We start from the raw sequence: 12,932 nt of genomic DNA, 5'->3' as shown, positions 1-12,932 counted from the left end.
CCCTGGAAGATTTGAAATGTAGATTTAAGTTACACATAGTTATAAAAAGCATAGAACAGCACGCACTGTACCACTGTTTAGACCAGAAAACATTGTGTTGTCCCATAGCTAAGAATGCTATACGAGCAAAGCGCCACCACTTCTCCTTTAGGAACTTCAGTCTCTGAAGTTGCAGTTGCTTCCACTTCTTTTCCTTCTTTAACTGTCAACACCCTGCAGGTATTCCCCCTGGTATTTCTCACATGAGTCTGGAACAAGTACCAGGGAACCCCAGGGTAATTCAGTTCAGATCCACCACAGGGTGCAAAACCTTAGATTCCTACTGTCTCTTGAAAAATGGTTTCCCTCCTGACCCTCTCTGAATATTTATGTACGATATACGGTGGGATACTTTGTCTCTGATTTAGACATCTCTCTTGTCTCCTACTTTGCTTAAACAATAGCTTGAAAAATATTTTACAGAGGAAGCAGGTTGTTCATCCAGATGTCATTCATTATATTGCTATATTTTATACCCTATTAATAAGTATATACACAATTTCTTAATTGCCTTTTACAGATGCATGGCAGCATATAATGTAACAGTTTTAAAGTATCCCTTTTTAAGATTTTTTTTTTTTAATTCTTGGCTCATGTCAGTCTCTTTAATAAACTATGATTGCCTGGAGAATATAGGAACTATTTGGAATGTTGTTTAAGGTTTAACAATAACTGATAGCATTGTCCATTTGTGGTTTGAATGGCTTGAGCATCTGTCACCGGGATCTGGTTGAGATAGCAGCATCATAAGTCTAAAACAATCAGGTAAGGCCATTAGTGTACAGTGCTGATGGGTAGTGGGTTCTGTTGTTTATCTTGGGCTTTTCTTTTCTTCGGCTGCATTTTGTTTTTGTTTTCCCGCTGTTCTCGGTTTTGTCTTCGGGATTCTCGGCCTTTGTTTTCCTGCCTTGTCTCCCTACTTTCTTCTTTGTTTGGCCTTTTCCCTTTCTCATCTCTATTTTTTTTCCCTGCAATAAAAATACATGGCACATTATAAGCAATACTCAGACCATCCCAGTCTTTGAATCCCGACAGTTTGCCAACAGCCTGAAAAATCACCCTTTGATTACAAGCTCATGATGCTGAGGGTTAAAACCAAACATTAACCCAGTTGTCTGGAGAGCAATCATAGGTATCCATCTGTGAATCAAGTCATCAGGTAAAGTCCTGACCTAGGGCCAGATTCTCTATCCCTGAGTTGAGCAAAGTGTCTGGAGTCTGGCCATAACCAGACAGCTGAGAATTCCTCTTGTGTGGTGGGGGAAGTTCTTAGCTGGTACAAAGTTGGCGTAGTTGGTTTCTATGCCAACTGCCCCCCAACAGAGGTCATTGTGAGCATGGCAGAATGGCCTGCACTCCCCCATTTCTCATTTGGTGTATGCTCCAGCTGACATAAGTTAAAGCACTCCCTAGGATGCTATAACTTATGCCTGAGCTGGGACCCTGAGCAAATGTGGCTAGTAAATCACGGAGCTGTAACTGGCTCCCTACTTATTCCCCATCTCTGTCCCAGAGCTCTGCTCAGCACAGGAGAAGATCTGGGATCCACAGTCTTAAAATTCTCCTTCTCCTGCAGAGGATTTCCTTCCCTGCAGGGAGAACTCCCTTGAATAATATTGACTCCAGCACTGGTATGTGACCATAATAAGACAAAATATTAACGTCTTAAGTGTTGAACCTTTTACCCATTGATACAAACCTGATGAATTCAATCACTTTGCTTTATTTCCTTAAATATCTCTGAGGGTAGAATGCTGAGGCTTTTGTTACCATCAAGGCTCTCATGAGTAAAGTTTCTGTTCCCTTAAAGAATAGTTAAAGATTGCTATTGCTGTGAATTAGATGTGCAATGCATTTATTCTTCTATTTCTTAGGTTTACATTAGAAACTGCTCCACATATGAAATACTGACAGTTAAACTTGGCTTTACACACTAACTTAAAGCTGAGTGGTTTTTTTGTATGTGAGAATTGGTCCATCTACTGAGCCCTATGAGGGAAATTTACCCATATGCAGAAGATTCCCACGTATGCTCTAAAACAGTACACCTCTACCCCGATATAACGCGACCTGATATAACGCGGTAAAGCAGCGCTCCGGGGGGGCGGGGCTGCGCACTCCGGCGGATCAAAGCAAGTTCGATATATAGGTTTCACCTATAATGCGGTAAAATTTTTTGGCTCCCGAGGACAGCATTATATAGGGGTAGAGGTGTATTTTAACTGAGGCGTAAGTAGTATACGGGCCTTGTGCTAGCTGCCTATGCAAGGGAGAATTTCACTGTTTGTGCAGTATTGAGAAACACCTAGTTAACTCTGTTTTATGGCATCATGGCAAATATTGTATGCTGAAAACAACAATCACTGCTTATTACAGCAAAAAATACTTTAGTCCAGGTCTCATAATTGTATATCATTAGAAATACCCTGGGTTTCCTGACATCTGGATTTGGAAAACAGAGTCAACCAAACCTGGTTACTAGGTAATAGATCTGTGTGTTGTCTGCAATGGAGAGGGTGACCAATATAGGGAACCAAGTCCAGCCCAGACATGAAAATAAAGGTGAGAGTCTCTGGTAACTTGTGGGGGATTGAAAGCCAGTTCAGGATGGCGGGAAGGAGTAGTTTCAGTCTAAGGAAAGATGAGAGAACAAGGTCAGCAGTGTCAGACTAAGGGAGGAGGAGACAGAACAGCATGAAAGGTTTCTTGGAGATTGGGGAGAGAGGCAAGGAGTAAGGCGAGAAAATGAAGGAGGAGGGGTATGTTGTAGGCCATGCTTGATACATAGCTGTAACATAGTTAAGGCTGCGATTTCGTCAGGGTTTTTTTAGTAAAAGTCATGGAGAGGTCACAGGCAATAAACAAAAATTCATGGCCTATGATCTGTCCAGGACCTTTGCTAGAAATACCATGACTAAATCTTATCTGTGTGGTCCTGGGGCGCCACTGCTCAGGGGGGCTTCCATGGGGGTGCTCCTCTAGAAGCCATCTGGGGTGCCGCTGCTCTGGGGAGGCCTGGGGCCAGCCCCCACCAGCCACTGCTGAGGTGGTCCCCGGGGACAGCCCCACTGGCCACTGCTCAGGCAGAACCCGGGCCAGCTGCCTGGGGCCACCCAAGTAGCGGCCGGTACGGCTGGCTGCGGGGCCACTACAGAAGTCACGGAGGTTGCGGAAAGTCACACAGCCTTATGCATAGTTTCCTGGCTTGTTTCCCAACCAGTCCATTTGTGACCAGTTCTAGCTGATAAAAGATTCAGATGAAAGTTTAAGATATTTACACTTCCTAAGTTCAATATGGATGAATAACTGAGTCTCTCTTCTATTACTTCAGAAACTTGAAATATTGCTTTGCTTTTAATCCAAAATTACTCCAATGATTTTAGATGGCCAGACAAAACAAATATACAACCCTATTAGTAGCACCGGTGCTCCCTGAATGGCAGATCAGCACACAGTGTGAAGGACAGCAGAAATGAAATGGTGACTTGTGGAATGTGCGCCCAGTTCTCAGAGAGAGAAGTCTGAAAGCGTTGGGTTACATACCATTTCCATGTTGAGTTCCTTTCTGAAGGTGAACATGCATCAAGCCCAGTTCTAATATTATATATCTATATGTCAGTGACCATTTTGAATTCAGTTCCAAACCTCTGTGAAGACTATTGACCCCAAATGAAATGTTATTTTGATGGAAATCATCCAGGCGTTCAATGTTTGACATTGTTCACTTGGTGATGGTCCAATATCATACAGCTGTGACCTCCTAACCACAATGCTTTGGACACATTGGAAAGGCACTCCCTCCCCTCCTCTTCAGTCGCTGATTGATTTGGAATTTTTTTAGCTGCTCATGGCAACTCACTGATTTAGCCCTGGGATTTTTTTTTTTAAAAAAAGCGAACTGATGTAATTATTACTTAAGACAGGCAGAGATATTTTTGGAAAGAGCTTGAAACTCAGTAATATTCCTGTTACCCAAAGAATGAGGATTTGGTCTGAGAAGTGCTCTAAAGTAACAGCATGAGTTTACTGTGCAACATATTGGTCCTGCACAACACAGAATTAAACAAAAATTGAGGGGGGGAAAGTGTCCCTTGTGGCTGGCCCTGTAGGATGCACAAGAGGAGTAAGGGGCACATGGAGCATCTTCCCTTTTGTGCTGCTGTGGAAGGGCTTGGCACAATCCCAGTGGAGAGTGCTTCACTACCCTATGGGCTGGTCTACACTAGAAAGTTAGGTTGATCCAGCTATGTTGCTCAGGAGTGTGAAAAAAATCACATGCCTGGGAGATGTAGTTAAGCTGACCTAAGCCCTAGTGTAGACAGTGCTAGGTTAATGGAAGAATTCTTCCCTTGACCTAGCTATCGCCTCCCAAGGGGATGGATTTACTACAGCAGCTGTAGCATTTCTAATGTAGACATAGCCTAAAGCTGGCTGGATGTGGAGGGGAATCTATTGAAAGGGTGGTAGAGCTGCTGCGTCAGCATGCACTCTGCAGGAGCACTAGGAGAAAAATCAGGCTGAGCCAGCCAGATACACCTGGAGGGTCCTTCTGCAGCCCAGCCACTCCACTCACCCCTTCTGAGAGGGGGAATTGCTTAAAAGCTACAATCCAACCCTTAATGTGTTACACCAAAGCCAGTGTTGGCAATGACTGAGAACAATCTGCATTGGTGCCCCTTAGCACACAGTGGGGCAGATTGCTGGGCCCAGCCAACCTGCACTTGGTGTAGGACCCAGGGTAAGGGAGAAGGTGGATCTAAGATAACTTCCTGTTCCCCAGTCATTGGCCTGACTAGGAGCTGCAGCAATTCCCAGCGTAATATAAGAGTTGATCTAAATTAAGCTGGCTAGAGCAGTCCTTTAGGGACTAAGCCATCATTCCTAGGCAGAGCTGGTCAGAGAAATTTCAATGGAAACATAATACATCAGAATTCACAGTTCCATCAAAATCATAACACTTTGTGAAACGGAGTCAATTTCACTGGAATTTCATTTCAGAAGAAAATTTGAAAAAAAGTTCCACCAATGTCGAACCAGTCTCTTTGGACATATTTGGAACAAAATGTTTTGATTTTTTGCTTTAAAATGACTTTCTTTTGAATGTTTTTATTTATTTTGCATTCTATTATATATTTTAAAATACAAAACCAAAAGTCAAAATCAAAATGAAATGATTTTGTCAAAACAAAAAAACATTGAAATCAACCCAAACCAAATTTTTTTTGGAATTTTCATTGGTGGCAATTTTGAAGTTTTCAGGTTTCACTCCGTAGCCATTCAGAACAGAGGCAAATTTGGAAATCCTTCACAAAATGAAATTTCCATCCTCCGCACAGCAAGAGATTCCTGGACTCTGTAGGACCCTTAAACTTGTTTTGCACTGCAAATGGCTTCCTCTGCATAGTGATGCTCTTAACACAGCCTACCACAAATGCCCACATATTGCCATCTTTTGTGAAGGAGCCTCTGCGCTAGAATGTTGCATTCTGCTGCTCTAGAAAAACAATTCAACCCAAAAGTGTCATCTTTGCAGTTTTTGTAAAGCAGGCACGAATCTTTCATCATGAAGTGCCGCCGGTTCATTAGCTCCTTTAACTACTATTTTTATAAACCTGTATATAATGGTGTTACTTTGTTTCCATCCTCTCTGGGGTATAGATTCTTGTGGCAATTAAAGGTTAGGGGGAGAAGGGGAAAGTTACTCCTCCCTTAGTTTTCCACTAGCAACTGGGAGGAGTTTGAGCTGAATTCTACTGTGAATGCCTCTTGCTGCTTGTTGCCCTTCTCTTTGCCTCCCTAACCCTTCCCCTCCCTCCCTAACCTCCCACCCCGCCCACCTAGTCACATGGGCAGCCGCTGGGATTGATATTTGGACACTTATTTAGTAAAACACAAGTTGATGTTTTTTGCTGCATTCTCACACTGACAAGGAACAAGAACAATAGCTTCTCTGTTCTGTGTGAACATCCTGTGACACTTTTGGTGAAAACAAGGCTTTTATGCCAAAGAAAAAAATCCCTCCCCAGATATTATGTAGTGTACTATGCACTGTCCTCCAGCCCAGAAGTGGTGGCATTGCATTAGAGCTTTTTATGTATAGCTGCAAAGTGCTTAAGGGATTCTATGAAACGAAAGGTGCTATATGAAATATATTGTCTTTATAGATGGCGTGCACAGCTTTTTGTATTATTGCTCTAAATATGGCACTTACTTGCATCTAAAGAAAAACAAAAGGCAGGGAAAAAAGAAAAGTTAATGTTGAATAATGATGTAAATTAGAATGAATAATAAAACCCATAAGAAAATGTTCAATTTCTGGTATGCCGATTATTTCATTGTACAGAAATTCCCATGATGCATTCAGAAAGAGTGGTCTAGAGGACAGGACATTACACCAGTAATCAGTAGAATTCAGTTATTTTTCTGGCTCTCCCCTAAACTTACTGTGGGGCCCTAGACGAATCATTTAACCTTTTTGTGCCTTTATTTTCCTGTTTATAAGATGGGGATAATAATGCCTACCACCTTCGTAAAGCACTTAAGATCCAGGGATAAGTAGTATTATACATATGCTAAATAATATGATCTCTTTAGGAAGTTACACTGGTTCCCACAAGGAGCTGGTGTATCATCTGACAGATTGATGACTCCAGTAAGCAGAAATTTCCCGATGAACGGCATGCCTGTATTTGCCTATTGGCTCATTTTGCATGAGTAACTTAAATAGAAACTCTCCCTTTAAAAAAGTTTTCACAGCTCTTTCAAAATTACATATACATGTTTGCATATATATACAAATTGTGGAAGGAAGATAGAGTGAAATAAAAGGAGCATCCACCGCAAACTGCTAGGGCTCAAATGTGTGTGTGTGTGTGAGAGAGAGAGAGACAGAGAGAATAATAATTTTCTGTTCAATAGAGAACTGCTTTGATTAATCAAGTAGTTGTATTACACTTTCTTTGGTGAACTACAAGTAAAATTCCACTTGGGGGCACTTTTGAGCTTTCCTAGGGCATTCTTCTGGCTGCTCAAAGGAAGAGTTTTTAAGTTGTAAAAAGAGGAATTTACATTGTGAAAAGGAGAATAATCCTGTTACTCCTAGAGGGAGGTCCCTCCAGACCAGGGTTGAAACAAGTAGGCATGGTAGTGTTGAGGAAGCTTCTTTGCCGCCCTAAGGTATACCTGCTCTTGGATTAAATTGAAGACTTTAGTTTCAAATGCTTCCAATCCAGAACCCTTCCCCAGCATTATATTCACTATTATATTTCCTTTTCTATTTAGTACTGTATGTATATTGGGACAGTTTTACAACTCCAGTAAGAGGATATGAGGCGGTGGTGTATTGTGCTGGGACATACTGATGTCACCACTTCCCAGCTAGTTGCAGCATTCTGCTGTAGCAAGGCCTTAACACAACATAGCTTGGTATGTCTTATTGGTTAATAAATCCATGTGATGAAAACAAGGAGAATAAATAATTGTAATTGAAAATTTTCTAAAGACATTTTTCCATTTGAAAATGCCAGTTCATCAAAACCTAAAAACGTTCTGCAGAGTAGCTATTATGGACTAAAAGGAGTTTTAGTCCAGAATAGTTTATTTCAGAATAGCTACTCTCATCCATTTCCCCATGTAGATTATTATTACTAATAATAAATGACTTTGTATAGTGAAGTAAGTAAGTCTACAAATAAGCTACCAATTTGAGAAGTACTTCAGATCGAATTCTGATGATGAAATTGAGCGTACACTATGTATCTGCTTACACAACAGATCTTACTGCTTGAAGGCACTGTGTTTTTGTAAATCTAATTTGTATCCATGTTTTAAGAAATCCCTAAACATATATTTATATAATCCACATTTGAAAACATCTTTAAATATGTAGCCACATCATAGATTGTTCCAGAGAAGCGTTTACATTATTACATCCACTCTTGTCCTTTCGGGTGGTAAATATTTTCATTTCCTGAGGGGGAAGTGAGTAGGACTGGTATTTTAAATACCATTTAAGAAAATTCCCCACACCAAAAACATCAAGGCTGACACAAGCAAACTAAGCAATGCAGGTTCCAAAGATGGAAACTTGACTATCCTATCTATTCCAGTCCTGTTGTACTCACCTGTAATTACTGCAGGCGACTCAGAGCACTTGTCTGTTTACGTATTCCTAAAGTATGGGCTGAAATACCTAAACACAACAGGAAGCATTAGGGATAGAGTTTCATCCTTTGAACTGCCTTGCTTTGGTGATTGCATCACAGATCTAGGTGTCCACTATCAGGGTTATTCCTCTGTAAGGTTATGGAAACTCCAGGGGCTGGACCCTCAGCTGGAGGACCCGGACCTATGAATTTCAACTGAGTTTCTAATGAAATTCTTCTGTGTTGAGGATAAAGTTCTATTCCTCAATGAAGAGGCTTGGATTGTCCATCCTCTATGCCTGTAGATCTCCTGCAACCTGTGCAAACCTGGGGGGATTCATCACAGGCAAAGACATCTGAGCACAGACATTTACTTCTGCACTGCTGCCCCATTCCCCCTTTCCCAGCTTCCTGTAGGTCCTGGTCTGTACAGTTCCTGCAAGAACTGCTGCTAGGAGCTCCCTGACTGTGGCTGCCCTTGAAGACCTCCTCAAGGGGTATTTCGTGTCACAGAGGGGGAATTCATGCAAGATACAGCAAAGCACTGTTCAATAGAGCACTGAAGCACATGGGTAACTTTAAGCAAGTGAATAAATAACCTCATTTACTTCAGTGGGACGGCTCATGGGCGTAAAGTTACACATACTTAAGTAATTGGCTAGATCAGAGGCAGAACTGTTTCAAGGTGCTGTTGCTTGATATCTCCAAAGTTACTGGATAGTATGAGTGCAGGATTTCTCAGTCATTTGAATGACACTTTAATTTGTGTAACATTTGCCAATTAATCATCCAATAGCACAAACCATTCTTTTATGCTTTTCCATGAGCACAGTTGTTAAACTTGTAACTCCGTTTTAACTTACGTTGAATCCTTCTACCTTCATAGAAGGAGTTAAAAAAATGAATCATGAAAAACATCATAAGGATAGGAGAAAGAATGTGTGCTGTGAATTCGATCAGGAATTCCCAGTGGAGAAAGTTGAGACTGGAAGAGCCAACCTCTCCAAAACCTTTGCTGCCAATTATTGCTTGTTCCTGGGTCAGTTTCAAGTCACCTACAATCCATTAAGGCAATATTATGTAAATTCCTAGGTCCCTTCTGATTTCCAAGAAGCATGACCCATTTTCTGTAACAGTGACGCCCACTGAACTTCACAAATGTCTGCCAAAAAAACAATATTAAGGACTCCTGTCCAAATGATCCTGTGCAATCCAAAAGAGATCATCCTTTCATTCAAAACCCATTAGCAAATGACTCATCTATTCAGCGCCTTCAAAGTTTAAACAGCTCAACTTTCTCTTCAGTGATCATTTTATTCCAAGTTATGGGTTATTCCTTGTCAAATAATGTTAATTCACCACATTCATAACTATTGATTATCATAGATTCTTCCCAGATTGGCTACACAGAAGTTTCTTGCTCATTGTTGGATTGATGTGATTTGTGACAGAACTGTATGCTCTCAATAAGGCCTTTACATAAAAACCAAATAAGTCTACTTATTATAATAATCCAACAAAAAAAAAAGGAATAAACAAAGCAATTGCTCTTGAGATTGGTAGCATAATATACTCACACAAGATTAATGAGAAAACAAAGATAGAAACAACAGTCAGTGGAGCACCTCTGAAGGCCATGAATCAGTTGACATCATTTCAGGACCCCAATGTACCCCAAATTTAGGGAACTAAATCAGATCTTTTTTATATATATGTATGTATTATATGTAATTATTCAGAAACATAACCATATATGCCCATGTTCCGTGACCATAATAAGGTTTGTACCTGCCCATTATCCATAAGTGACATTCCATGTATCCATAATCATGCTTCTGATCACTAACCTAAGCATTTGCATCCATCAATTTCTTAATACATCATATATGACAACATGGTCTAACTGCCTAGTTACAATGTTGCAAAAGCCTCTGCCCCCAACTGTCCCCCTATTTCAAGATAACCTTTTGCAAGCTTGTGGTGTACCTGTCCTTCTGCAGTCACTTGCTTGTTACACAGAATGAGAAGGCACACTTACTCATAGACTTTAAGGTCAGAAGGGACCATTATGATCATCTAGTCTGACCTCCCGCATGATGCAGGCCACAAAAGCTGACCCACCCACTCCTGGAATAATTCTCTCCCTTGACTCAGCTGTTGAAGTCCCCAAATCATGATTTAAAGACTTCAAGTCGCAGAGAATCCTCCAGCAAGCGACCCCTGCCCAGCAAGCGACCCCTGCCCCATGCTGCGGAGGAAGGCGAAAAACCTCCAGGGCCTCTGCCAATCTACCCTGGAGGAAAATTCCTTCCCGACCCCAAATATGGCGATCAGCTGAACCCCGAGCATGCGGGCAAGATTCTCCAGCCAGACCCTCCGGAAAAAATTCTCTGTAGTAATTTTTAATATCCCATTATTGACCATTGTTACTAATTACCAGCGATGGTACGTTATTGACCTATTGACTAAAATCACGTTATCCCATCAAACCATCCCCTCCATAAACTTATCAAGCTTAATCTTAAAGCCAGAGAGGTCTTTCGCCCCCACTGTTTCCCTCGGAAGGCTGTTCCAGAACTTCACCCCTCTGATGGTTAGAAACCTTCGTCTAATTTCAAGCCTAAACTTCCCGACGGCCAGTTTATATCCATTTGTTCTCGTGTCCACATTAGTATTGAGCTGAAATAATTCCTCTCCCTCTCTGGTATTTATCCCTCTGATATATTTAAAGAGAGCAATCATATCCCCCCTCAGCCTTCATATACTAGGTTTAAGCCCTTGGGCCTTGCTTCGTTCACTTAAAATAAATCCTTAGCATGAGCATATCACACTAGGCCTCAGACTAATAAAATAGGCCTTTGTCATAGCAAAGCCTAACAACCCAATTAGTTGTGTTTGCCTGCTTGCCCCCAGCTAGGGTGACCAGATAGCAAGTGTGAAAAAAATTTTCAGGAGGGGGAGGGGCATAGTTGCGTATATAAAACAAAGCCCCTAATATCGAGACTGTCCCGATAATATTGGGACGTCTGGTCACCCTACCCCCAGCATGTTTCAAGCAATTCAAACCTATCAATATTATGTCCTTATAGTGTTATTACCAAAGGTGTGACAGAGTCACAGGTCAACATAACCACTAGAAATGTTGATGGGCAGAGAATGTGTGAATGTCACAGTTTACGAATTACCCAGATATTAAATGGTTCAGCGTGTTGTGCGTTTCTCACAGTTATTTAAATCGCTCTTAAAGCTGCACTTATTGCTGAAGTGGCTCTTGGGCAAAAATTTAAAAGTGCCTATGTGACTTAGAAGCCTAAGTCACATTGACTTTCAATGAAACTTAGGCTCCTAAATTACTTAGGCATTTGTGAAAGTGGGACAGGCTCCTAAGTCTCTTATTTGCGTTTGAATATTTTGCCCCTTGTCTTCCTTGTCTAGCTTTTGGGCTAAATCATCCCTTCGACTGCATGGCCATGCAGGGATATTAGAGGGAATAAGGACATTGGGACTGAGCAGGCAGGAATCATCAGACACTGCACACCAACTACTCACTACCCCAAGCAGGTGGGCAGAAAGGGGCAGAGAGTGGGGGGAACCTTGGCTTAGCTGAGCCATTGCATGGGGTGTCAATTTGCTGCTGCTATAAGCAAGCAGCAAGTTTCTATAGTGCTCGAGTGACTGGAATGCAGGGAGGGAATCGTGTTTTTCTCAGGCATAATTCCTTCCCTGTGCTGCTTGTGGGCTGGTGCAGCTATACACCCTCTTCATGGACAGGGCTCGCCGCAAAGTCACAATCTAATCCTAAAATCATAAGCTCTTTGGAGTAGACTGTCTGGATATTTCTGTCTTGTGAAGTCACACCCACACACACTGTCAGAGTTTAAAAAATAATAAATAGTAACTTCTTGTCAAGTACTCAATAGTAGTGGCAGATTTCTATGTCTATTTGTGTTTTCCTCTATCGACATTTTATTGCCATATGTTGATCTGCACACTAGAGCATTTGGGGGCCTATTTTATTTTGCATGTGTATGCTGAGACAAGTGAATGTGTTAGCCCCCCTTTTTTGGCTCATGACTAATGGTATGACGACAATAGCAATTTTATATTTACGTAAAAGGTGGCATAAACTAGACATAAATTCATTTAGGGTGGATCCACTGCATAACCATTTTTAAGACTAATGGAATTATATGAAAACACAACCTTTTTTTAAATGGAGATATGTGTTATTGGCACAAAAACCCTCACCCTAATGTGGTTTCAAAGTATTAGCAGGAATCTGTAATAGCTTATTCTATTGTTTCAGGCAAGAATAATCCAAGCCTCCCATTAGCCTTGCTTGAGGTCATGGATATTGCCCTTTTCAGAGACTTAGTTCAGCTGGTGCAGGCATTTGAGCAAACCAGTAATGAAAATGTGATGCTGCATTATGTCAGAACTGCATGTTTAGTCTGCCTTTCTAGAAATAATCAGGAAAAGTTATACATGATAAGAGACAGATGCTACTGCCTCGGCAGATATTTGAACTCTTTCTAGTACAATACTAAAAAGGAGAAACAACCAAAGAAACTTTTGTTCATTTAGATTTATCAAATTTGTAATCAAATAATTTTTAAGTGAGGGATGAACAATGGCAGCTTTTTAAAAAAACTTTGACTTAAAATAATCGCAATAAACCAGTGTGTAAATTCTTGGAATATCCATACAGCCAAAAATTTCCAATGCATCTATAAAAATGGAGTGCTATAC

General features: G+C 41.1%; 1 protein-coding gene across 1 annotated transcript in view; it reads right to left on the bottom strand.

The window, feature by feature from the left end:
* Positions 1–813: 813 nt before the first annotated feature.
* RSPO3 (R-spondin 3) overlaps positions 814–12,932 on the bottom strand; it is an 86,341-nt gene continuing 74,222 nt past the window's right edge. The window contains exon 5 of the mRNA XM_065401868.1: positions 814–1,007. Coding sequence (XP_065257940.1) covers positions 814–1,007 — 194 coding nt within the window. The remainder of the gene's footprint in view (positions 1,008–12,932) is intronic.

The sequence above is a fragment of the Emys orbicularis genome, chromosome 3 (genome assembly GCF_028017835.1).
Source record: "Emys orbicularis isolate rEmyOrb1 chromosome 3, rEmyOrb1.hap1, whole genome shotgun sequence".
NCBI lineage: Eukaryota > Metazoa > Chordata > Testudines > Emydidae > Emys > Emys orbicularis.
This window is presented reverse-complemented; position numbering and strand designations above follow the sequence as displayed.